Source organism: Sodiomyces alkalinus (assembly GCF_003711515.1).
Source record: "Sodiomyces alkalinus F11 unplaced genomic scaffold SODALscaffold_1, whole genome shotgun sequence".
Classification (NCBI taxonomy): Eukaryota; Fungi; Ascomycota; class Sordariomycetes; order Glomerellales; family Plectosphaerellaceae; genus Sodiomyces; species Sodiomyces alkalinus.
The window spans coordinates 6363168-6386191 of NW_021167079.1; the positions used below are offsets into that span (position 1 = coordinate 6363168).

The window sequence follows — 23024 nt, forward strand, 5'->3', positions numbered from 1 at the left end:
CGTGCCACGTGCCATCGATATCTGCACTCTTTGGACGTTTAACACTCCACCGTAGACAGTTCATCGCATTGTCTTGTCCATGCCGAATGCCGTATGCCGTCTCGGCTTTGGCGCGGGAGTTGGAAGGTGACATCGGCCGGCCGGTCCAGCTACCCAATCCGGTCGGAAGCCCGATCATCTCTCTCGTCGAACTTCCCCGGCTCTAGGAACGTTTATGGCTCCGCGACGAATGGAACACCGCAATCAGACCATGTATGGAGCCGGAGGGGATCTAGCAATAAATAGTTGTGCCGTCCAAGTCTCCTCGTATTTCGAGTTCGAAGTTGTAATGCCCTCTGTGCAGCTCTCGTTTTACACTGGGCCCTTTCGTCCAGACTACTCGGACTGACCTACAATCTCCTCTTACGTTCTTGTGTGACTTTCGTTGGCAAATCACACCAGTAACTTTCCTTTTGTCCGTTCTCACGAGGAGACGCAAAGCAATGACACGACTCATCCGCCTCATCGGCTGGCTCCTAGCTGCCATGGCAGCCGCCGCAGCGCCGGTCGTCGAACGCCGCGCAGTCATCAATCACGACGCAGTCGTCGGCTTCCCAGAGACCGTCCCGGCCGGGGCTATCAGCCAGCTGTATCTCAAATTCAAGCCCTGGCTCCGTGTCTATACAGGCTGCGTGGCATTCCCTGCCGTCAACGCCAGAGGAGATACCAGGTAATCACATTGCTGTTTTCTTTCTTTCAGGGAAGACGTCAGACGGCAAGGGTTCGTTCTCTGCTAACAGTTGCTTTTACTCCCCCCCACTTCGTCAGCGGCGGGCTGGCACCAACGGGCTCCCATAACAGCGGCTGCTCGTCTTCGCGGGGCCAGGTATATGCTCGTCAGGGAACGCACGGCGGACGGCGGGCCATCATGTACGCGTGGTACATGCCTAAGGACTCGCCGTCGACCGGACTGGGTCACCGACACGACTGGGAGAGTGCCGTGGTCTGGCTCGATGGGACATCGACAGATGCCACCGTCCTGGGCGTGGCGGCATCGGCCCACGGGAGCTTCAACACGCGGGCCGCGAGAGATGTCAGCTTCTCGGGCACCCGGCCACGGCTGGGGTATCGCAGCCACTGGCCTACCAACCACCAGATGGTCTTCACGGGCGACCAGGGCGGGGAGCAGCCCTTGATTGCGTACGAGGAGTTGACGGAAGGGGCGAGACGCGCTCTGGACGAGACGGATTTCGGGTCGGCCAATGTGCCTTTTAACCAGTGGAATTTTGCTAACAATCTGGCGAAGGCTGCTCTCTAAGGGAGACGCCGACAAGTGGTTTAACCCGGAGGATTAGGACAGGAATAGGGAAGAGAAGACGTAGTACCGTGATCCCTCTTCGTACAAAGGCCCAGGGGAACATTTCGTACCTCGTTGAACGCCGGTGGGAAGAAAGTAAATATTTGTATTACCTAATTACGGAGCAACTACCTTATGTTGACGTCTTAGCTCACTAGTACACTACTAGTACTTCTGAATGCGTGCCATGGCCATGGTATTTACCCTCAACTCCACTGAAACAACCTTGTACCTCAAAGGTACTTCAAATACAGTCGTCCCCCAGGCAATCAGAGGCTGTCGTCTGCGGACCCCACTTGGTAATTACATGGCATTTGACATCTTGTTCCCTCTCTCCAAGGTACCTTATACGATACCTCTTCCTTTGTCCTCCTTACCTACCTTACCTTATGCAGCATCACGCTGCCATTTTCCGTCCTTCATCGACCCACGACCCGGCCGCCTTACGGAGAACATCTTATTTGATCGTTGATCTCCAAGGAGACATCTGTTATACATATGTGTTCCGATACTCGCTGTCTCCTCTCCTGTCTTCCCGTCCTTATCCACGGATCCTCTCAACTCATGACAAGATCGACAGAAGAAGAAAAAGGGCCTGTGGCTGGCCTCTCGCCGCGATCTAGTCCGGTTTTGTCTACCAATAGGTTTAGATCGTGCCCGAGTTTCTTCAGACGGTCATTGGTCGCCTCCTTTACGGTGTCATTTGCTGTATGCGCGAGCAGCTTATCGCCGATGCTCGTTTCCCCATCAGACAAGTATCTCTCGAGCATGGCTGAAGGAGCTTGCATCTGATCCCTGCGATCCGGTTCGTTAGCTTGCTTACCGGCTTAGACGTGGCAAGTCCTTGTCCATACCTTTCACCGGAAACTCTCATGGATGGGGTATTCGTGGCTTGAGACATCTTGTTCCCTGTAGGCACTTGAACAGGCACTCGGTGTCCCAAAGCAGTCGCAGTCTCCTCTTTCCGCTTTAAGTATTTCGTTCCCTGTTCCTGGGACTGTCTTTCTCGTGGTCGAATTGCCCTTCCTGCTGGACAATCTCTTGGGGATCAGATAATCGATGAAGGGAGTCTTGAGACGCAGTGGCCAGTGCAAGTTCAGGTACCACGCCTTGACAGGAGCTCTAGGGATGCGCGATGAAAGCGACAGACAATTCGCTCACTGCACTGCTAGGAAAGGATCGATTGCCTGTTTCTCGTCGATTCTTGCTGCTGGAACGATGCATCACATTCCCTCAGGGCGATGGAGGCTATTTATCCAGCATTTGCCTCGAGCCTCGTTGTCCGGCGGTCCTTTCTTTCATCTCGCAGCAGACTGTTGCGCAAAGCGGCGACGACTAACAACTACTTCGTCCGAGAACATGGCAATCCCCCTGGATGGCTCATGCTATGCGCAACATGGCGCGTACGCGCCGTTCGTTGACGCTGCGACGTGCATTGGCGGAGACAACCCCCACGGTTTCCCCATACACCGTATCCCAGTCCATACGTACATGGTGTTGAAGGCTCAAGATTCCTTACTGGTTGCCTTGTAAGCCTTGATCGGCTTGATCTCGCATCCCCCGCCAGTGTCGCGTCCTCTCCCAGCTGGCGCGATTACGGCACCGGGAATAGAAGACTGCCCAACACTCGTGACTTGGGCACGGCGAGCGTTTGTGCGACATACAAGAATGTCGAATACTCCATATGGGGCTTTGCGCATTTGCGCATTTCGAACTATTTGCTCTTCCACTCTCGGGTGCCAGTGGCCCTTGACCAGACAGCCAGCCGTCTAGGTATTTATTTGATTTCATGTCCTCAAAGCCTGTTCTTCATGCTTTCTCCCCCTTCTCAACCGCCATCTGCTTGATACATTATCCTGCCCACGATAGTACTTCTCGGCTCTTCCCATCAAACTCATATCACCTTCAGCAAAGAGGGAAGGATGACCAAGGGTCTTACCTAGCCAGGCAAGCTTACCCAAGGATGCTGTGTGTTGCCCGTCACGGCCCGTTCAATCAAATACCCCTCGGTGGCATTTCATGGTCTCGGCCTGATAGCTGGCATCAAACCCTCGGTGTCTTCCGGGCCCCTCCCCGGTATTTCGCCCCTTCATTCAACCCCAAACGCCTCAAGCGCCTCAAGCGCCTCACGCGCTGTCCAGGCAGCCGTTCAACGGATATGCGTAAAGACGAGAAGAACAGGGGCAGTGCGCGCAAGACAACGACTCAGTCGTCGATCATCGAATCGACCTCGAAGGGGGAAACCTCCACCGAGCCTGTCAGCTATTCCCGCACATTCACTCCTCCCCCGCTTGACAAGCCTCCCATTGCTAACGAAGACGTGCTAGACTACCTCTCTGACGGGCCCAGGTCTGTCGACAACCGATTCGGCCGACTGTAGTAAGAAGGAGGAAAGGGTTGAGAGCTCTGACGCTAGTAAAGCCTCGGATATTGCAAATTCCTGTGCCGTCGCCCTTGGTCTTCCTTCGTCTGAGACGTCACATGTTCCAGCTGGTTATTCGTCTCAATATCCTTCCCCTTCACCAGGCGCGACTATCTCTGCCGCCGGCAGTGCTTTCGCCCAGGCTTACCTTAGTCGACGGAAAAAACAACTCATCGACTCTTTGATGGCCGTGATCCGGGAATGGCTTGACAGAGCACTCGGGCCCTTGGAGGATGAAGAAGAGACAAGCGATGGTAGTGGCAGCGGGAACAGTCGTTCTGGCCACTCTAAGAGGTCGGCTTCGGCTTCGGGCTGCAACACCTCCTCTGGAGGGCCTGGCTGTTCACTTGCCGGTCAAAAGCGCCAACTGCACCGTAATAACAGGGATCAAAACTCGGATGACGAGGAAGATCAGGAGGGACAGGATAGGACCCCCAAACGCTCCAAGAAGGATAGGGATGATAGTCGCCGAAAGTTTGCTTGCCCTTATTACAAGCGGGACCCCGTCAGACACAATTGCCGCAACTGCTGCGGTCCGGGCTGGGACACTGTTCACAGGGTTAAGTCCGTCACTTCGCAATCCCAATCCCAATCCCAATCCCATAATCAAATGCCCTTCCCTTCCCCCCCCCCATGCAGGGCTCTTCATCTAACATGAATGGACCATATGTCAGGGAGCACATCTATCGACGTCACAGTCTTCCCGAGTTCATGTGTTATCGCTGCCGTGGATTCTTCAAGACCAAAGCGGAGCTTGAGGACCATCAGAGATCAGAGACTTCTTGCCCGCTACGCGATTCCTTTGCACTTGATCCTGTCGACGGGTTCGACAAGGAAAAAGAGACCAAACTCCGGGCGCGCTCGAGTGGCAAGAAGACCGAGGTTGAAAAGTGGTCTGACATGTATCGCATCCTGTTTGAGTTGGAGCCGGACGCCGACATTCCATCTCCTTGTAAGCAGAAGCCCCCCCCCCCCCTTTTTTTTTTTTTTTTGTCCCCTGCTGTTTTTTGTCTTTCTTTTCTCACTCTCTATCGAACCTATCTGACGAGGTCTCCCAAAGTCTACGACCATGCGGACAATTCTCAAACATATCAGGAAGGCCCCTCTGCTGCCGAGATGGAGGAACACTATGGAAAGAATTACATGCAGTTCCTTCGGCGCGAGATGCCCAAGTCCATCCGACGAGAGATCGAGGCCGCAGTGGACCGGGAGTTCAGTGACGTCGCGCAGAATCTGAGGGGGAAAATCTCCCAGTTCGTTCGCGACGCGCACACGAAGCTCCTCAAAACATTCCAGGCCATCGGTCCTCCGGATGAGGCAGCCGCCATGGACGATCCGAACACTTTGCCGTCGTCGTGCTCACGAGCCGGTACACCGTCGTCTTTACCTGCATTCTCGGACACAGGGGCTTCCGCTCCCACCGGGGATCCGGCTCCGGCCCAGGCTGCAGCTACTTCCTTCCCACTTGCCACCCCAGAAATCGGAGACCCATATGATTGTTTCTTTGGCCCCGAGGTGTGGGAGGAATTCGAAAAGGTCTTTGGTGTCGTGGATGACTCGTCACTCAATTCCTGCGACAACCAGGCATTCTCTGACTCTGCGTACTGCTCCAACGGTTCCAGTTCGGACGCATCTGGCGCTGAACGGAGCGTTGAAGCTTGATCTCGTATGCATCTGACGACTTTGTATGTATTGACGTTACATCTCGTCTAACCCTGTTTTTGCTTTTTGAATACTGAGCTCGAGTTCTCCAGGCCCTCACCTTTCCTCTTCTCGGATTCTAGGCTCATAGTTCGTCTATATGGAGGATCAGCTACCATCTGCTCTTTGGTGTTTTGCATATACGACGTCTTTAGCTTGGTCTCTTTGCCTCGCTGCTTTCTGTTCGGCTGCATTTGATTTCCTGCCTTTCCCTGATACGAGTCTGGCTCGTGTATATAACTGTATGCCCTAGGTATAGCAGGACCTTCTTTAGCCGGACTGTGTAAATTATCTGTGTACCGATGTTAGTGTTCCTTATTTCCTTGGCTACCTATGCACCTGGCTATGCTCCTGAATTATTTATGCTGCATCACCAAACAATGGCCAGTCTTATCTGACATTGGTCCGGCCAGGTATTTCAATAGTTCTAAGACGGACGACATGGTGAATTAACCTCCTTTGTTCAACGAGTCCCAATTCATTGGGAGGTTGCCTATTTCTTCATGTTCCATACACAGTTGCCTACTTCATACTTTCACTGCAGCCGTCGTCCTAGGCCTGATCCAAAGGCCCTGTTCAATTGCAACCAACTCTCACTCTAGGGTTCCAAAGCGAGTGTAAAACAAGACCCTTACCCTCGGAAGTCGAGTCGTTACTTAGAAAAAGAAATGAGGGAAGAACCAAGGGGTATAGAAACACGAATGAAAGAGTACCGTAAGAGTACCGTAACAGAATGTCGGGTAGCGAAGGACCTTACGCATCTTGTTGGTTTCCCCGACTTGGTATTCAGGTTAAACACCCTCATGGGGATGCACAGGCGACGCAAGGGTAATGTCGTCGCTCATCATACTTTGCCCATCGTCTTGGACCTCCCGCGTCCGTCCTGTCCACGAAGCACTTTTACTTAGCCCAACAGCGTGGTCGCCGCTGACAGGCGAAACAGCCGTGGCCGCACGCATACCTAGGGCAGGTCCACCCCGCAACTCCCAGCTGCCACCGCGCTCATGACGAGTCCCGTGCCGCGACACGGCCAGATCGACATCGCTCGCCCTCTTCTCTGCACTCTTGATACCTTGACGGGTACCGGAGCTGAAGCCCCAGATCCCGGAAGAGACCAAACCACCTCCGCGGTTGTGTCGCATGCAATCAATGGCCCTCCCGAGGCACAAGATCAATAAGAGCACGGCCAGCGTGATGCCTGCGCCGACGAAGCCCGCGATTATATGGCCCTTGGAACGGCCGCCGTCGTAGGATGGACAGCCCTGGCAATAGTTCCCAGACACGAGATCACGCCGCGCGACGCAGAACTGCAGTGGGGAGCCGCAGGTGTCGCACCAAGTAGAGACATCGACGGCGAACTTGCTCATCTCGCTGCGGAAGGTGGCCAGGGGCATGGTAAAGTCGCTGCGGGGCATGGCGAAGAGGCTCTCGGCGCGAAGATGGGAGGACTCGTTCACATCGCGGCGGTATAGGAAACGAACCCAGAGATTGTCCTCGGACGGGAAGGCGCTGGGCCGGTCCGGTTCGTCGCCTATGAGCTCAAAGGCCATGGCGGCACCCGGCGTGGGGAAAGTCGTGAAGGGAGAGCTGGGATCGAGGAACTTGCGATTAAGCTGGGCGAGGGAGAAGAAGGCGAGGAAAGGATGGTAGGAGGCGAACATGACGGTCAGTTTCTGGGTGGAGCCGTTGCTTTTGATGACGTTGTCGAGGGCGTCAAGGACCCCCTGGGCGAAAGTCTGGCCTGCGATGGTGCGGATGGGATTGTCGGTGGTGGCGTCGGACAAGGTGGCGTCGGCATTGAGGGCCAACTCATGCTGTAGGGCGTTCCGCTCAATGAAGCTCATTGACGGTTCTTGAAAGATACGGTCTTGCATCCCTTCGTAGACGGTCCGGTTGTGATGGTATAGATAACTCACGTAATCGTAGACGGCATATGGATTGTGAAAGACGTCGAGCCTCGCGGGGATCGTGCCGTTCAGGGGCGGCCTGGAAAATATCATCTCGTAGGGTTCCAGAGAAGTCAAGTGTTGGTTCTCGAATGTCGGATCCGAAAGAAGCTGGTCCACAGCTTTATACCACTCCGTGCAGCCCACATGTCCTTGTAGGCTGGGTAGGTGAGACGATGGTGTCAGCCAGGAGCAACTAACAACCCCTTGCTGTCTCTTCAGTATGCGAACATGCAAAGCGCAGATACTTACAAGATGGAATTCTCCTCTGACGTAGACAATGCGTTGACGGCAGGGTACTGGTATCCCTGTAACGGGAAGTTGACAGAGCTGTCTGAGGCGGCATCATAAGACATATCGGCATCTAGGAAGGCGTCCTCAACTGGGGGATAGAGGCCCTGCAGAAAAGCACCAGCACCAGCTATGGCGTGCCGGTCCGTGCCGGTCAGAATGGATAACTGCGAATTGTCGATGGCATGCCCCTGGATCCCGCGTATCGGCCGGGCAGCCGCCTGGTTTCGCCCGTCTCCAAGGGACTCATCCGTTACTAGGTAGTGAGACCGGAAGTAGGCTCCCTGTCGGTACATCTGATGGGCTCCCCGAGGAGTCAAGGCGCTGGTTACATTCTCGTACATGGGCGTGGTTTCGCCTTGCATGACCATGGCAACCGAGCCCCATACGGTAGGATTTGACGAAACTTGAGCCAATGAAGCCATGGCGAAGGTGCCAATGGCTAGAAGTGGCGGGAGCGTCGTGAACATATTAGCAACACTCGAATAGGCTCTGTCCTAGGACTTTTGAAGGGTTCTTGGCCATGGAATGTATCTATTGGGAAGAGCCAAGAGGCTCAGATACCATTCTCGTAGGGGGACAGGGCGAAGCGATAAAGGAACGAGAAAGATAACCGCCAGATTCGAGAAGGACGAGAAGGAGGAGCAGATGGGAGAGGAAGATCCTTTGTAGCTAGGCAGGACAGTGATCTAGCTCCTTACGTTGTACACTCATCGAGATCCCGAAACAAATTGAATGTGGAATCTCTTCTCCCAGGAGAGCGAGAGTCACGTCATAGCCCTCCAATCCCTTCACTCTTGTGAGCTAATGAGGACTGTTGAGGGATATGCTTACTTGCCTTGACCGTTGACGGACCGAACTTAGCCCAAAACGAAACGGCTTCCAGGGTTGATTGAGGCTACTTTGCTTCGAAGATCAACCCTTGTCAACCTTTGTCAACCCTTGTATCCACTAGCCACTATTGTAGCTACCGGCCTCTCTCTGTGGCATCATGATGATAACGCGAGTCGGCGAGTCGTTCCTCCGTGACTACCTACATCGACTTGAGGTAGGGACATGGGATGACAACGTGAGCCAACGGATGGCAGCCATGCCCCATGTTTCGGGATCCCGAGTTGGCTAGGAGGAGAACGGTGCTGCGTCAATTGCGAGTGTGCTAGGAGTTCGATCAATTAGGTTTGAGACTGCGAGATGCCCTCGGTTGTTATAAAAATGCCGAAGTGTGAACCCTCGTACGGAAGTGTATGCGTAATTATGTCGTTCAACGTTGGAGTAAAAAAAGGTCGAGGTGGAGGATCTAGAAGGCTCAGTTCCACGGCCACGGAGAAAGAGACAGGGAATGAAATTTAAAGAAGAGACGGAAAAAAAGGACAAAAAAGACATACAACACCGGGTATTCGCTGGTCGTCACCGACCCAACTACTAATCCGGCCCTCATTGGCTTATCTAGGGGAGAGCGGACGGGATCCCGAGTTTTCCAATGGGTATGGTCGTATGTACTGGGACATTTAATGGATGCTCTTATAAATGACTTTTTACGCGAATCTTTGTTCTCCAACATCAACGGTCGTCTCGCCATACTACTACTCCGTACCATCCAATACATGTATTTCAGTTCAACCCCGCAACGAGTACTTCGATATAGTCAACAGGCAAAAGGACCGAAGCATTCTGCACGATGTGATTGGTAAAGTGCTTCGGCCCTTTTGTCGGGCTACTCCTCAACTTCCTTGTTTCCCCCCTTCTTCTTCATGAATCAAGTCTTGGTATGGAGAACTACAGACGTGCCCATCTGTCTAATGATAAGACTGCTGTTCATGTTGCCTAATGCCTCTCCCCATCTCTACCCGCTTAGCTCCAGCATGAAACGTAGTCTCAAGTACCTTAGGTGAAACGGCGTTTTTATACAGCACACACGTTGCTTCGTCTCTTCCAAATCTCTAAAAGATCCATATCCAATACGACCCGCGCCTCTATATCTGGAGGACGTGGGTGTTCGTCCCCGTCTTTAAGAATCCCAACCCTGTGAGACAGTTATGCACACCGGGAAATCCACGGCAAATGCAACCCCCCACCCCCACAACACCGGGGGCCCATGCACCCTTTCTCATGATCTTCGGTGCCTCATATCCCTCACGTCGACTGCCAGTGGTCCTCGGCCGAGTGATGGGCTTATTCCTCCCGGAGCTCCTCTTCGACTTGATGCTTGACCAGCTCCCGGACCTTCTGCCAGTCGTTCTCCACGAAAGTGACCCGCTTCTCCTGGTTCTCCAGGTCGGCGAATTCGGCCGGTAGCACCTTTGTCTGGAAGTCGAACCCTTCCTCGTCCTTGAGGGCGAGCTCCACCGCCCCCGCGAACTTGGCAGGGTGTGCCGTGGAAAGCGAAATGTGGGATACCTCCGGGCCGGTGCGGCCCACCGATCGCAGGGCCGAAGCGATACCCACCGCCGAGTGGGGGTCCAGAACGTAGCCCTTCCGGCGGTAGAAGTCCTTGATCGTGTCGATCGTCTGCGAGTCGCTGACGCGCTCGCTCTCGAAATCCGTCCGCGCGCTCGACAACACGTCTCTCTGCACAGGCCCGAATCCGCCGGCCGACTTGAGCTCCTTGAGCCATGCCGACACCTCCTGTCCCGCCTGCTTCTTGTTCCACTCGTTGTCCATCCTGGCCCCAGCGGCGTACTCGTACGCCAGGAACCAGAGCAGGCGCTCAAAGTTGCTCGACACTAGGATGTCCATGGCTGGGCTCAACGTCTCCTTCACGCCCTCTTCGTGCGCCTTCGCGCCGTCCGTCGCGAGACCACCCGTCGCAGCAGCGCCCTGACTTGAATGGATCTCGTACCGTCCCGTCGTCCAGAACCGATGGAGGATGTCGTTCTCGTTCGTAGCAATGACCAGCTTGGCTATGGGCAGGCCCATGCGGAGCGCGAAATATCCCGCGAGCACATCGCCGAAGTTACCTGTGGGTACGACGAATCGGACCCGCTCGCCAAGCCGGAACGGCGGTGAGGTCTTCGACGCCCTGACCAGGGAAAAGTAGGAGTGGAAATAGTAGACGATCTGCGCTAGAATTCGGGCCCAGTTGATCGAGTTGACAGCGCCGAGGTTGTGCGTCTCGTTGATATCCTTGTCCGCGAAAAGTGCTTTTACGATGTCCTAAGAAAACCAGAAACTTTAGTACGTCGAATGGAGGTATAGAGGAACGCAGACGTCGCCCGGCTTCGCCAGAAATCATCGTCGCCTTACCTGGCAGTCATCGAAAGTGCCCGTCACAGCAAGATTATGAACGTTCTTGTCCAGGACGGTGGTCATCTGCGCCTCCTGGATCGGGCTCACGCGTCCCTTGGGATGCAAGATGAAGACTGAAACATCCTTCTTGCCTCTCAAGCCGTAGATAGCGGCCGATCCGGTGTCGCCGCTGGTGGCGCCAACGACGGTCAAATGGTGTCTGTCTGTACAGAGAGTGGGACCTGGTAAGTCTAACTTATTCTTCAAAAAAAAAAAATATATTTAAAAAAGAAAAAAAAAAAAGGTAGAAAAGAAAGGGGAAATATATGGGGGAGAGACATCTCGGACAAGTACGGAGGTCTACACACCTTTTCCAACTTTACCCTCATTCTTGCGAACGAGGAAATATTCAAATAAATTGCCAAGGAACTGAAGGGCGACATCCTTGAAAGCAAAGGTAGGGCCGTGGAAGAGTTCGAGGAGGTAGAGGTTGTCATTGAGGTGTACCAACGGGGTCGTCTCGGGACTTCGGAAGGTCGAGTAGCTCTTATCGATAATGGCCTTGAGATCCTGAGGCGGTATCTCGGACGGGGAAATGTACAGAGAGAGGATCTCGAAGGCGAGGTCGGCGAAGGAAAGATCCTTCCAGCTTCGCCAATTTTGGGCCTGGGGGATTTCTTCCGGGATGTAGAGCCCGCCGTCGGAGGCAAGACCCTTGAGGACGACCTCTTCGAAAGAGAACTGGAAAACAGGGTCATGGTCAGCGTGTCTTCCAACGGAAAATATCACTCGTATGCTCCATTTTTGCGGCCTGTGGCGTGATGGTTCCCCCGGAAGGGGGGGGGGGACGAAGCAAGGGGGAGGGAGGTGATGCATACGCCGCTGTCCTCTCCGCGCGTGCTGAGGTATCTCTGGGACGGAGTGTGAGTAGTGCTGTTGGAGGCACCATCGGTGGTGCCGTTCGTAGCCATCGTGACGATCACGGAGTCGGGGGAGTTGACGCCGGAGGCGAGCCGGGAAGCGGAAGCAGAGCGTGAGAGATTGCGGTTTCGGAAAAAGGAGGGGGAGGGGTCCGAAATCTCGGCAACAAGACGGGCCGATCAACGGTGCGTCGTGGGATTGGCGGGGTTCGTCGTCAAGGGCTTGATACTGATTCTACCACCAGCGACGAAAGAGAAGAGCTGGATAAGTCCTTCTGATGAGAAGAACAAGAGGAGGGGAAGGAGATTGATTTACGGAGTAGATATCCCGCAAAACAAGAAAAGGAAAAAGAAGAAAAATCGAGTCATAAAAATACGACCGAAGGTCGGGGGTTTATCCGCTGTCCAAATTAGGTTGATGGTCAAGTAGTAGGTACCTAATAACTGGAATGAGATCTGTGGTACCTTAGGATATGGTGGACCGTGATACATTCGGTTACCAAGCCATTGGCGGGGTGCTAGACGGTAGAGCTAACAGCAAGCGGCTTAGACCCCCTCGTTTTTGGTAGTACTGTATTAGACTTTAGGTATCTTCGCTGTACCACGGCGGTACCTATGAGCTTCGACAGGTAACGATGCTGGGCTTCACAGACGTCAGGAAGAGAGGACGGGGCGTACTGATACCTCATTATGCCAAGATGCTCACGGCTCGTGACTTCAGATTCACTCCAACCAATGCTACACAGCCATCAAGACACTAAGTCCAGTGTCTCCACTCTCACACCTGATTCCACCCACTGACCACGCGTTCGCGACTCGGTAACGAAGTAAAGAATTTCTTCCCTCATACGGAGTAAATATCCAAACCCGAGATCGGGCACCATCCCTAGCGCCACTGGCAAGGGGCGACTTTGGCATTCAACAGCTTGCGTTATACGAAGTATGTCCGCATTGGTTCTATTCAGCTAATAGGACGACGACGACTATAACCACGCAAAGCCATTCACCTACCCTCATACTCCGTGGAAGCGTCAAGTCGGGCGGAGGCAAACAGCAAGACAAGTGGGAAACCGCCTGGTCGGGAGTTTGAGGGGCGGAGGTATGGGGAGGCGGAGGCAGGAAGTCGAAGACAAGAAAACACTTGGAAAGTTATACGAAGGTGAGGGAGCACGCGTAGAAAGCGATAGAAGCCCTAACTTCACCTTATCGGCCTCACTCTCAGCCAATCTCACTCGAATATTTGTTCTAAGACGTTGCGCTTTGCGCAGGCGAGATAAACACCAACGATCATGGGAAGTTATGATGACCTATATGTCCATAAAGAGGGCCAACCTGCGTAGCTGTTACGCCAGAAATCCAGACAGTGAGGTTGGTGATGGTCTTCTCTACCCACCATCCTCTCTGGCTGTGGTTCTGCAACCGCTACCTCCTATTTCAACCATCCCTCAAGCGCCTGAAAGAACCATCCACCAATTATAAACATGCCGGATGGGTGCGAACGCCTGCAGTGGGGAGGGGTGTCCCCGCTACCAGTTCAACCGAACGAACTGACGATCATTCATATCCATTGCGGCATGCATGCAAGTCGCCTTACCCAGCAAAAACATCCGAGATATGCGTCAGTGGAGACAGCAAACGACCATCTACTAGCTTGCTTCGTATTTACACCAAAGACTCCACCTCCTGTGGTTGGCCTTCTCAGTTTACAACCAGGCAGACCAGGCAGCGGGCCGCAAGGCCCTCGTGTTATAACTACTGCATATCACTAGCTCCTCTCGATTGCGCAAGCCCAGTCTTGACCTCTTCCCTATTAGGTCTTCCGCAGCGACTTTAAGAGCGGCGCGATCCGTGACCGCTTGCTGAGACCGACTCGGTACAACGGCTTCCCTGATTGCCAGACCGGACTGCTTGTCCGGGACAAGTCTCGACTTGGGTTGTCAGCCTTTTCTGCTGCTACATCACCAGCCCCCGCGTGCTTTACAAGTTGTCCGCTTTCTGCATCCTCTGGCATATCCATGTCGCTGGGGGCAGCACCAACGGCTGGTTGGCTGTTGGTTGCTACTTGGAAGTCCTTCGGCGCGTGAGTGGGAAGGGCATCCGCTGGGTCGTGGGCGGCGACCGTTTCCTGCCCATCCACACTCTCCTCGCTCGTTTTTCTTGTTGGGGAAATGTCTTCCATCTGTGCTTCCTCAGCTTTCTGCAAGCCAACTGCATCCTGCACAGGTTGATCACCCCATTCATCTACAGGGACAACCCCCTTTTGCGCGTCGTCAATGTTTCGCAGGCTGCTAGCCTTAGCAACCTTGGCCACTTTCCTTGGTCTACCACGTTTCTTTCTGCCTTTCTTCTCTGTTTGTGGAGCAAGTGGCACGCCTGCGTCGATTGCGTTCCCACCATCTTCGCTGTGCGTTTTTCCTGGATCATGATCGCCTCCAACGTCGGTTGGGACTTTCGGTGCTTCTTCTGCCTTCCGCGAACGGCTCTGTCTTTTGCCCGGTGGAATGCTGTCCGGGCCTGGATCAAACAACGCCCGGGGGGCTTCTCTAGAATCCCCCATCCTGGCGGCAGTTGGAGCGCACTCCGGCTCCGAGTGATCCAGGTATGCTTCGTGATGAGGCGCACGGCGTCCCCTGCGCCGAGTTAGTCGAGGTGAATAATGCTCGCGAGGTAAGTCCATGCCGTCCGGACCATGACACTCGGTATCTACTGTTGTGGATTCCGTTGTCCGCTCTTCGGCCAGAGTGATCGCGTCGGGAGAAGACCGGTTCTGGGAGCTTCGTCTCCTTTCGCGTATTGGGGACCGCGGTGAAGTGGCCAGTTCCCTGCGCTCCGGCATCTTGGCGCAAGTAGGACTCTTGAACTGGCTGGGTGTAGTGTAGGCAACTGTCGTCATTCCACTCGATCGGGTGCCTATGTGGTAGTTTGGAGTATCAAAGGGAGGAATAGGACCTTGATCGTCCGGAGATGGGTGGAGTGACTGGTAGAGAATTCTCTGGCTTGCTGTTAAGGTGTGCGGCTCAACGTAGAGCGAGATTGACCGATCTATATTCGGTTGGGTTGCCTCCTGGTCCATATTGGGAACTGTAGTGTTATACGACTCAACAGCATTGTTGTCTAGGCCACCAGCCTCAATGGAAGTTGAGCCGTAACCGGATTGTGATGTCGTTTCCTCCCGCTCCATCTTTCTCCGTTTGCCAGGACGAGGAGGGGAGGGTCGCTCAACTCTTGTTAAGACTAAGACGTCTTGTGCTGGTGTCTGTTCCGGAGACTGGACCTCAACGGTTAAATAGAGGTCGTTCTTTCTGTGCCTTTTCTTTGCTGTCTCGATTCCATCTTGTGGCATTTCTAGCGAAAGACGCCTTCTTTTATTGACACGTATTTCGGACGCTTCGAGGTCCGGACTACTCGGTACGTCCCAGATGTTCCTCATCGCGGTGTGGGTAGTTCGTCCGGGAGTCGTCACTTGCGTCAAGTCGTCCGATGCCGAATTGATGTTGCCCTTCTTTGCATGTCTGGAATTGTCGACGGGGTCGGTAATGGAAGTCAGCGAGGATATGTTTCCAGTCGCTGCCACCTGTTTCGGCTGATTAGCATGCACAGAGACTGAACTTGAGCCACCCCCCGGGTGCGATCCGGATGGAAGATGTTGACGGCGAAGGTCTGACTGAAAGAGAACTCCATCTGTCGAAGCAGCGCTCACTTCTAGTGGCGTTAGGCAAGGTTCAGGTGGCGACCGCGCGGACGTGGCGCCGATGCCTTTTAAGGGACTTTGCTCCGGAGTGGAAACACCATCGTTGTCATCTTCGTCGGAGTCCGCAATGATGTTGCGCCGTGTCATATCGCTTTGCAACGCAATTCAATAGTGAAAATACGGAGAAACATCCGCCGAAAAACAAGGCACCGCGACGCTTGTGCCCCTCATACCTAATACCAACGCGTGTCACGTGTTCACGTGACCTTCCCCTTCCCGCAATCTTATCTTTTCATCCTGGCAGTTCGTGCAGACCCGAAGGACTCGACTCACTCGAGTCTATTATTTACCCCTTTTAACCAGACTTGCTCACTCAATTTCCTCTATCTTGGGTCTTGTGCTTGTTTCCTGAAGACTTGACCCCATGTGCCCCGGGCTCAATGCGAGCCCTGAGAGCCGCTCCAAGCCAGTGCTTCGCTGTCCAATCCCCTCGTGAGGGAGTAAGGAAGCCATCCTCCAGTTGTCCAGGCTCTCTATTACATCCCTCGCATGCTGCTGAACAAGACCATCATTGTCCGTGACAGCAACATACTTGAGCACCCGCGTGATATCCTCTCGGCTCTGATCCATTAACCCAAAACCAATCCTCCGCCCAGTCTGCTTTGCCTTGTCCAGAGCTCTCACGAAACTAAGAACCAGCATGACAGCTGCTCGCCGTAGGATACCTTTCTCGATCTCCGGTTCCAGAGTAAGGACGTTGACACAGAGATCTACCGACGCTGAGACGAGCTCAGCCCCGATACCTGAAACATTAGTCTCAATGGCTGCAGCAAGGATTGACAACGCAGAAGACCGCATTCGCACATCCTCACTACCCCGCCGGCTCTCCCAACCCTCAACGATCTGCGTCAAGATGTCGTTACTTTCCTTTTCATCCTCGGGAACTTCATCCCCGAGGTCGGGCACTTCGCCTCCCCAGGCTTCGTCTGCCTGTTTCTTTTTCATCGCCTGAAGCCTCGCTTCCCGGGCTTGTCTCGCTTCAGTTTTGGGGCGGTAACCCCTTCGGCTAGCGATCGAAAGTAGTGTCTCAACTACCTGATTCGCGACGTGGCCGGCAAAAGTCTGCCCCAGACGCTCAACCACTTGGAGAAGAGCCTCGCCAAAGCGTAGCCTGACATCCGTCGAGATGGCTTCCTTTGCGTCCAGGTAGTGCTCCAGGATCTCCTTCACAGTGGCCTTGGGGTGCTTATTGGCCAGCTGGGTGAATACCTTGATGACCCGCAGGTTGATGAAGTCCTCGTCATCTTGCAACAACGAAGAGAGAAGAACAAGAACGGCCTGGATGTCCAGGGCAGGACTGCTTCTCATGATCAGGCCAGATATGAGATTCAACCCTTCAGAGCGAACAGGCGGTGGATTATCCGACTGTGTGATGTACGAAATGGCCAGCTTATACGTGTTCCTGTCCTCGATCTGGCTGTTAGTCGGGACATATGCATCTTGCTCCCCTTCATCTGCCGCGTCGCGGTACTGAAGTAAGAAAGATAGATTCCTCGCGGTTGTGGATACTTCGGGACGGCCTTGCTTGCTTAGACTGTCCAGACTCTGCTCCAATACTTGGAGACCCTGCGGCTTGAGATTGGACTTTCTGAACACTGGGGACGTGAGGACCAAGTTCAGGAGGCTCAGGGCCACCGCCACAATGTCGTCGGGCTGAGTTGCTAACGTGTCTGGGTCCAGAATCCGGCATACAAGCTCAAGAACTTGTTCAATCCGGCTGATAAGTTTCTGCGGAATCTTCTCCAGGAGCTTGTGAAGGATTGTCCCTTCGAAGAGCTCCTCGAGGTTTGGACTCGAGTCGCCGTGATCATCCACCTGTGTGAGAATATCAGATCCCGCTTTTGCGTGTTCCGACGTTCGGGTGAGCCATCGGCCGAGTAGGCTCAGGAAGAAAGTAGACACATCGTCAGAGGTGCAACTGGACGCCACTAGTATCACAAAAGACTCCGACTTTCGCTGCAACTCGCTCCAATCCAGCTCCATGGTTTGCGACGCGTTACTTGGCCGTGGCACGATGACTTCAATACCACCAGACGCAGCAGCATGATAACACCAACTCTGCCTGCCTTCTGAATACTCCCCTTTACAAAGTAGATTGCTCGTAATGGAAAATAATTTAGAAGGGGAAGCCGCAATCTTGAAGAAGGTTTGTACAAGTAAAGAGGCAGGTTCGGCCAATCTCTTTTGATATTGGGCGTTCGGCTCAACCCAGGATGAGATGGCCCATAGCTGCGGTAGAATGGGGTCAAGCAGTCGGCGAGTCTGAGCTGGATAAGGGGTCGAATTAACCAAAATGGATAATCGCGCAAGGGACCGATAAAGGTCGTCGGATGTCACCAAGACTTTGTCTCGCGTAAAATCAATGATTTCGTAAGACACGTCATTGCTCCTCAAACTATCGCCAGGGGCACGGCGGAGGGATGGATTGATGCTGCACAGAAGCGGCTCGGCAAAGCAAACCCAACCTGCAGTTCCTGAAGGGGCGTTGTCAGCATTGTGTGGTTAGAACAGAAGGGTCCTGCAAACCATCGCCTACCAGGAGCACCAAACTGCCTGCGTCCGAGAACGCCGAGCATGATGATTTGGGCGGCTGCCTTGGAAAGCTCGGGCCCTTCTAGGCCATCAAGAAGATGGAACACTTGGGGCGCGATCCCGGCGAACCACGTCTCCGGCGGCACCGAGCTCGGAGGAGACGTTAAAATCCGAGTCGCCACAGCCAAGGCTTCTTGGGTGATATCGGCACCGCGTTTCTGAGGGATCGCCCCCTCGGACGTCTTCGAAGCGCTACTAGGATGGACCGAAAATACAAACTCCAGAGTACCACGCACTCCATCTGGCCGTAGTGGGATGCGGGTGAGGGTGTTCATAAGTTCAGGCTTGAGTTCTGGCGGCGCAACGTTCGGCTTGATGAGAGCATTCAGAGCTGGAAGCAAATTCCATGACCCATTGCTGCAATTCCCTGGTTAGAGACGATCAATTCTTTCTTTTCTATTCTTTTTCTTTGCGTGCAAGGTCAGGTCTACCGATCGATGAGCCCCCGGAACTCGCTGAGGGCGCCCTCTCTGACTCCCTGGTCCAACGATGGATCGAAAGCTCGCTTGCCTGCATCAAGAAGCATGTCCGCCAATGTAGAGCGAGACGGTTCCGAATGTGAAGCCATCGTCCCTACCAGTAAAGCGGTCCGAAACTCAGCTGGTGTGAACACTGGAAGAGGCGAGCAGGCGACCCGATGCACTTGGTGTAATTTCACAGTCAAGGCCAGAAGATTAAGGTAAGGTAGGCATAAAAAAGGTCGAAGTACAGGTACCTTCTGGATGACGGAAGAATGACTAATGGCTGAGAGGAAAGGTCACGTGCTTTCGCGTGCCATGACGCGGACGCGCCACAGCGCTCCTTGTGGTGCCTATTACGCGTATATCCGTAACTTATATTAATACCTGCCACCATTTTTCTCCACTTCCCACTCCCGTCTCTCCTCCCATCTCTCCTCCCATCTCTCCTCCCATCTCTCCTCCCATCTCTCCTCCCATCTCTCTCCCAACTCAACATCTACACTTCACCAACGGTCAACAAGAGAATCCCAGCACCGGATGTGCAAGTCGTCACTGATTGAACTTGAGATACGAGCTTGAAAGCAGCAACGGAATCCCTGACCTCGCTGGATGGATGGATGTCCTTCGCCCCTACGGGCATTTCCTCAACGCGCAACGCCTCCACCACAGTCCTCCGATTCCTCTTTTCCGAAAGGAATGTCTACTATTGACCTCTCGAAAAGGACTGGAAATTCGCAATTCGCCGCTCTCGAGCCTGTAACAGGACATCGTGTATGCTGCGCTGGGATCTATTGCGGACGCTTGTTGTCAGTATCAGACAACCCAGCCGGGCTGAGAGAAGGGGTTTCGGAACTTAACCCTAAGATTTCTATTGGTTTCAGTATTGCGTTCATAGCCGCTCAGGCCGCCTTCTAAGTTGACCTCTTCTTGGCGATGACACTGCCGCTGCGAAGTGGTACGTCTGAGCCGGGAAAGTTGTCGACGGACTGGCGGGAGAGCATTCCAGTTTCCATTAGGAACGTGAGAGGTCGGTTCTATGAGTCGGTTTGGTAAGAACCTCTGAGGGTCGCTCGTCAGGACCGCACCACTGGAACTCGTGCTTTGGTCAAGAGTCGACTGCTGAGGCGAGTATGTCAGTCGGCCGAGTAGGGGAGATGGCAGGAACTTCTTCCTCGTTCTGGGAATTGATCGTGGACTTCTCCATCCCGATCAGTGTTGTCGGCGGCAGAAGGGGAGGGCGCAGTGCTGGAAACAAACCGTCAGGCCGGCATTTCGACCTTCCGAGGTTACCTATCCTTCCTGGCACTCACCCTCCAGGGCTCACCTCGAAGGTTGCAACCTCGGTGTGGGGGGATTCTCAGGCGACAGACAGAAATGCTTGGTCTGACTTCCAGTTCCACACTGAATGCTCTGGGTACCCCCAATGCCTCAAGACACTCTTGAACTCGAGGGCGTTCTGCTTCATCCAACCCAGACTAGCCGCTCCACATCCCCTCAAGCCACACCTAGGCTCACGGCGAAGGTGTGTCACGCTCTGCGCGTAGTCGGACCAGACGCATTAACTCTCCCGCGTGGGTGGCTATCCCACGAGGTAGAGGGACGCCAGGCTCTGCCGATCTCCATTGGAGACCAGCACATTTCCCTCGGCTATTCATCGAGCAATTGATGGTAACCGCGGATGACAGCACGGCTTTTTCGGATTTTTTTGTCCGTGCGCGACGCCCTCCTTGTTTGCCCCTGAGCTTTGGAGAGGAAACAAAAAGTTCCCTGTTGGCAGCGCGAGTCAAACTGAAGGACCCTCCTAACGGCGCAGTCGGGATGTCGTCAGCTGCAATCAAGTTCGCCGAGCTTTTGGTACAACTGCACAGATGATGGGTCTTGGCTATTTCTCGTACGACCACGGATTGATCGTCCACTCTGATGTTGGGAAGAGGATCGGCAATTGATTGGCGCTACCCACGGCTCCGGGACCCATCTAGAGTTGGAGTCAAAGCTTCGTGCTTGGCCGGTCCATGGGCAAACCTATCTGCTTCTTCCTCATCTCGACAGGAGCTTGGGCGGATCGTCTTGGACTCTAAGGAGCGGACAGGCCAATGGAAGGTAGTCCTGGTTGTTGTCGCTCCAGAAATGGCGGGACGACAACCCCCTGTGGCCGGGGATAAGTCAACCCCTTTGATTACATGGACTTATGATACAGAGACTAACAACGGAGACTAGGTCTTACGAACATGCCTGCAGAAACACAAGAAGAAGAAGAAAAAAACAAGCGAGAGTCGCCAATAACAACTCAATCCGCTCTAGGTCGGAACATCAACAGGGGCAAACACGGAGAGGGTGTTCCCATTGAGTTGGGACTATTACACTCCATCCCATGACAGATGACCCGTCGAGATGCTTCTTGGGAGTTATCACTGGGGCGTAAACTTATTCTGGTGACAGGTCGGCTGGCCACACCAGTTTGTGATGGCTTTTGGCCTTGTGAGCAGTTAGATGTGCAACTTGTGCCACTGATGATCGACAACCCAACTCAGACCCCCGCACTCGACGCGTGAAGAGAGAGGTCACTCCTTTGGTCTCGAAGTGCGCTCAGTCTCCCGAGTCATTGGGTGCCACAGTGAAGCCAAGCAATTCTCAGGAAGCACCAAGACGAGGTCGATCGAATAAGACCAGTACAGGCAGGCACCTCTTCGTATTTCAAGGGGACTGTCCAATGACATATCTCGACCGGATACTTCCCCGAGCAGAGCTTCCAATGAACGGACGACGAGGTGAAAAGGGGGGGAACAAGCTACCCTCACACCTTGGCCAGAAATCCAGTGTCCAACTTTTAAGGTGTGTTGCAGGTTCGATGTCGCACCAACCAAATGCCTCCGAGTTATTAATTTTAGGAAGCTGCACTGAAGGCTGCGGGCCAAGCCGGGACGGCTTCAGTGATGAGGCTCCGCGGGCTTCTTGGCCGACTCTTCAAGACAGACCACTGCGTCAAATTCTCGGCTGAATGCGACGCGCTGTCTCCGGGGGTTGGACAGAGGTGCTTCCGCGTTTGCCGAGCCCGGCCAACCTAGATACGGAACTGCAGCATTAGTGGAGTGTGCATGCCCCCAGGCCGTTGGTGCTGAGTGATACCATGGATGATGGCATAGTGGTAATTATTTCCCGCTTCTGCCAAGTTCCAACATCCCACTGCCAATCCTGTCACTTTCGAAGTACAAATTGGAAGTTCGTTCGAGTTCTTACTTGTTCGTCCTTGTCTACCCTGAACCCTGGTAGCTTGAAGCCCTTTCGCTTCCCCATGCGGGTCGCGGCTCTTTGTGACTACGTGTACTATCAAGTGCTTCTAATAAGTGGCGCATTCTAGATACTGGCAGATTTCTCGGCGCGGTAAACCCCGGACGATGCGAGGTCTTGCAAGGCTATTCGCTGCTCGGTGGTTTAAAGTGAACTAATAGCTGAAAGGAGTCTGACTACTACCACTTGCCACCATCCCTGTAGGTACGAAGGGACCTGCCACGTAGTAGGCGAGCGAACCGAAAGGCATATATGCACTTATCATGGTAGAAAAGGAAACAGACCTCGAAAGATAATGCTTTGCCTGGGGCGCCGCGTGCACGCTGCTCTCCGGCGGGTCTATAGGCTTTTCATACTGTTAGCTACTTCGTTGGTCCGCCATGGGCTGAGTGGTCGGCCAACGGCGATGCATTCTAACTTGCCACCCCAAGCAGCGCCATACCCCCATCATGTATCATTGCCGTATTTCGAGCCCTCTGTCTGCACGGCATTGTTGTCCTTGTGCCTCGAAACGACAATTATGCAGGGCATAGCGGAAAAACGAGTGGATATGCTTACTGGCAAGTCTTCGATCACCGGCTTACCTGCAGGGTTTCCTCTTGAAGCAAGCAGCCTACCTGGTTGACAATCTCTTGCTAAATTACTACCGTCGCCGGAACACTGCGAGGTATGGTGAGCCGAGTTGTTTCGATCTGTTGGCCTACAGCATGGAAGAAGCGGGACATCCAGCCGATTCCAACGCAACTCAGCAGATGGCATTGGTCACGCTCATGCACTGAATACCATACAAGGTTCCAAAACCCGCGCCCCAACCGCCGATCATTTAGTTCCGATCCAATACTTCTCGTCATTTGGATCCTATAACGGACGGCTATTTCCATCTAGTCTGCCTCGACCAGACTCGTGGGTTGCGGTGACCCAGGAGAACGGTCCAGGCTTTCTGTTTCTGTTCGTTTGCCTCCCTACCCCTCCTCACACTTCAATTCTCCAGGATCTAGCCCACATAGCACTCATTCTGGACCGCCCCAGTATCCGCTGCTTTTGCTCCGGACGTTCTTATCTCGGCCTCTAGATCTGTCCTGTCTTCTTCT

The 23024-nt window shown here is 53.8% G+C and overlaps 10 protein-coding genes across 10 annotated transcripts; 4 read left to right on the forward strand and 6 right to left on the reverse strand.

The window, feature by feature from the left end:
• The first annotated feature begins 333 nt into the window (after positions 1–333).
• Positions 334–1461, forward strand: SODALDRAFT_327638 (25 kDa protein elicitor). Its single transcript, XM_028610485.1, has 2 exons — positions 334–709; positions 808–1461. The coding sequence occupies exons 1-2, from the start codon at positions 483–485 to the stop codon at positions 1295–1297; spliced, it is 717 nt and encodes a 238-aa protein (XP_028471243.1). The 5' UTR covers positions 334–482; the 3' UTR covers positions 1298–1461.
• A 432-nt stretch (positions 1462–1893) lies between these two features.
• Positions 1894–2560, reverse strand: SODALDRAFT_355646 (hypothetical protein; the record flags this gene model as incomplete). The annotated part of the gene is made up of 3 exons (XM_028613834.1): positions 1894–2131; positions 2198–2458; positions 2487–2560. 3 exons carry the CDS (start codon positions 2558–2560, stop codon positions 1894–1896), a joined length of 573 nt encoding a protein of 190 aa, XP_028471244.1.
• A 437-nt stretch (positions 2561–2997) lies between these two features.
• Positions 2998–4689, forward strand: SODALDRAFT_39126 (hypothetical protein). Its single transcript, XM_028615246.1, has 2 exons — positions 2998–3593; positions 3664–4689. The coding sequence occupies exons 1-2, from the start codon at positions 3126–3128 to the stop codon at positions 4414–4416; spliced, it is 1221 nt and encodes a 406-aa protein (XP_028471245.1). The 5' UTR covers positions 2998–3125; the 3' UTR covers positions 4417–4689.
• SODALDRAFT_39091 (hypothetical protein) lies at positions 3908–5870 on the forward strand. Its single transcript, XM_028615242.1, has 3 exons — positions 3908–4710; positions 4819–5443; positions 5513–5870. Exons 1-2 carry the CDS (start codon positions 4392–4394, stop codon positions 5418–5420), a joined length of 921 nt encoding a protein of 306 aa, XP_028471246.1. The 5' UTR covers positions 3908–4391; the 3' UTR covers positions 5421–5443; positions 5513–5870.
• Positions 5468–5902, reverse strand: SODALDRAFT_355648 (hypothetical protein; the record flags this gene model as incomplete). Its single annotated transcript, XM_028613835.1, has 2 exons — positions 5468–5639; positions 5859–5902. 2 exons carry the CDS (start codon positions 5900–5902, stop codon positions 5468–5470), a joined length of 216 nt encoding a protein of 71 aa, XP_028471247.1.
• A 348-nt stretch (positions 5903–6250) lies between these two features.
• On the reverse strand, positions 6251–9515 carry SODALDRAFT_355649 (phosphoglycerate mutase-like protein; the record flags this gene model as incomplete). Its single annotated transcript, XM_028613836.1, has 7 exons — positions 6251–7565; positions 7658–8138; positions 8261–8368; positions 8492–8575; positions 8637–8677; positions 8734–8832; positions 9481–9515. 7 exons carry the CDS (start codon positions 9513–9515, stop codon positions 6251–6253), a joined length of 2163 nt encoding a protein of 720 aa, XP_028471248.1.
• A 144-nt stretch (positions 9516–9659) lies between these two features.
• SODALDRAFT_39264 (threonine synthase) lies at positions 9660–12022 on the reverse strand. Its single transcript, XM_028615258.1, has 4 exons — positions 11800–12022; positions 11290–11662; positions 10940–11145; positions 9660–10849 (listed from the first exon to the last, which is right to left on the reverse strand). Exons 1-4 carry the CDS (start codon positions 11890–11892, stop codon positions 9869–9871), a joined length of 1653 nt encoding a protein of 550 aa, XP_028471249.1. The 5' UTR covers positions 11893–12022; the 3' UTR covers positions 9660–9868.
• A 454-nt stretch (positions 12023–12476) lies between these two features.
• On the forward strand, positions 12477–13593 carry SODALDRAFT_355652 (hypothetical protein; the record flags this gene model as incomplete). The annotated part of the gene is made up of 5 exons (XM_028613837.1): positions 12477–12552; positions 12732–12785; positions 12871–12940; positions 13165–13463; positions 13544–13593. The coding sequence occupies 5 exons, from the start codon at positions 12477–12479 to the stop codon at positions 13591–13593; spliced, it is 549 nt and encodes a 182-aa protein (XP_028471250.1).
• On the reverse strand, positions 13156–15695 carry SODALDRAFT_327647 (hypothetical protein). The gene has a single exon (XM_028610486.1). The coding sequence runs from the start codon at positions 15677–15679 to the stop codon at positions 13652–13654; it is 2028 nt and encodes a 675-aa protein (XP_028471251.1). The 5' UTR covers positions 15680–15695; the 3' UTR covers positions 13156–13651.
• On the reverse strand, positions 15678–18643 carry SODALDRAFT_327648 (hypothetical protein; the record flags this gene model as incomplete). The annotated part of the gene is made up of 2 exons (XM_028610487.1): positions 18129–18643; positions 15678–18066 (listed from the first exon to the last, which is right to left on the reverse strand). Coding segments are annotated over exons 1-2 (2492 nt in total), but the record flags the coding sequence as incomplete, so codon positions are not given.
• Positions 18644–23024: the final 4381 nt, after the last annotated feature.

What these genes read in the sequence shown, in the direction of transcription:
- SODALDRAFT_39264 (XM_028615258.1), bottom strand. Translation starts at nt 11,892, where the DNA reads ATGGCTACGAACGGCACCACCGATGGTGCCTCCAACAGCACTACTCAC. An exon ending in CGCGCGGAGAGGACAGCGGC is followed by an intron (nt 11,663 to 11,799) that starts GTATGCATCACC and finishes CCTGTTTTCCAG; the next exon opens with TTCTCTTTCGAAGAGGTCGT. An exon ending in GCACTTTCGATGACTGCCAG is followed by an intron (nt 10,850 to 10,939) that starts GTAAGGCGACGA and finishes TGGTTTTCTTAG; the next exon opens with GACATCGTAAAAGCACTTTT.
- SODALDRAFT_327638 (XM_028610485.1), top strand. Translation starts at nt 483, where the DNA reads ATGACACGACTCATCCGCCTCATCGGCTGGCTCCTAGCTGCCATGGCA. An exon ending in AACGCCAGAGGAGATACCAG is followed by an intron (nt 710 to 807) that starts GTAATCACATTG and finishes CCACTTCGTCAG; the next exon opens with CGGCGGGCTGGCACCAACGG.
- SODALDRAFT_327647 (XM_028610486.1), bottom strand. Translation starts at nt 15,679, where the DNA reads ATGACACGGCGCAACATCATTGCGGACTCCGACGAAGATGACAACGAT.
- SODALDRAFT_39126 (XM_028615246.1), top strand. Translation starts at nt 3,126, where the DNA reads ATGTCCTCAAAGCCTGTTCTTCATGCTTTCTCCCCCTTCTCAACCGCC. An exon ending in GGGAAACCTCCACCGAGCCT is followed by an intron (nt 3,594 to 3,663) that starts GTCAGCTATTCC and finishes AAGACGTGCTAG; the next exon opens with ACTACCTCTCTGACGGGCCC.
- SODALDRAFT_39091 (XM_028615242.1), top strand. Translation starts at nt 4,392, where the DNA reads ATGCAGGGCTCTTCATCTAACATGAATGGACCATATGTCAGGGAGCAC. An exon ending in CGCCGACATTCCATCTCCTT is followed by an intron (nt 4,711 to 4,818) that starts GTAAGCAGAAGC and finishes GGTCTCCCAAAG; the next exon opens with TCTACGACCATGCGGACAAT.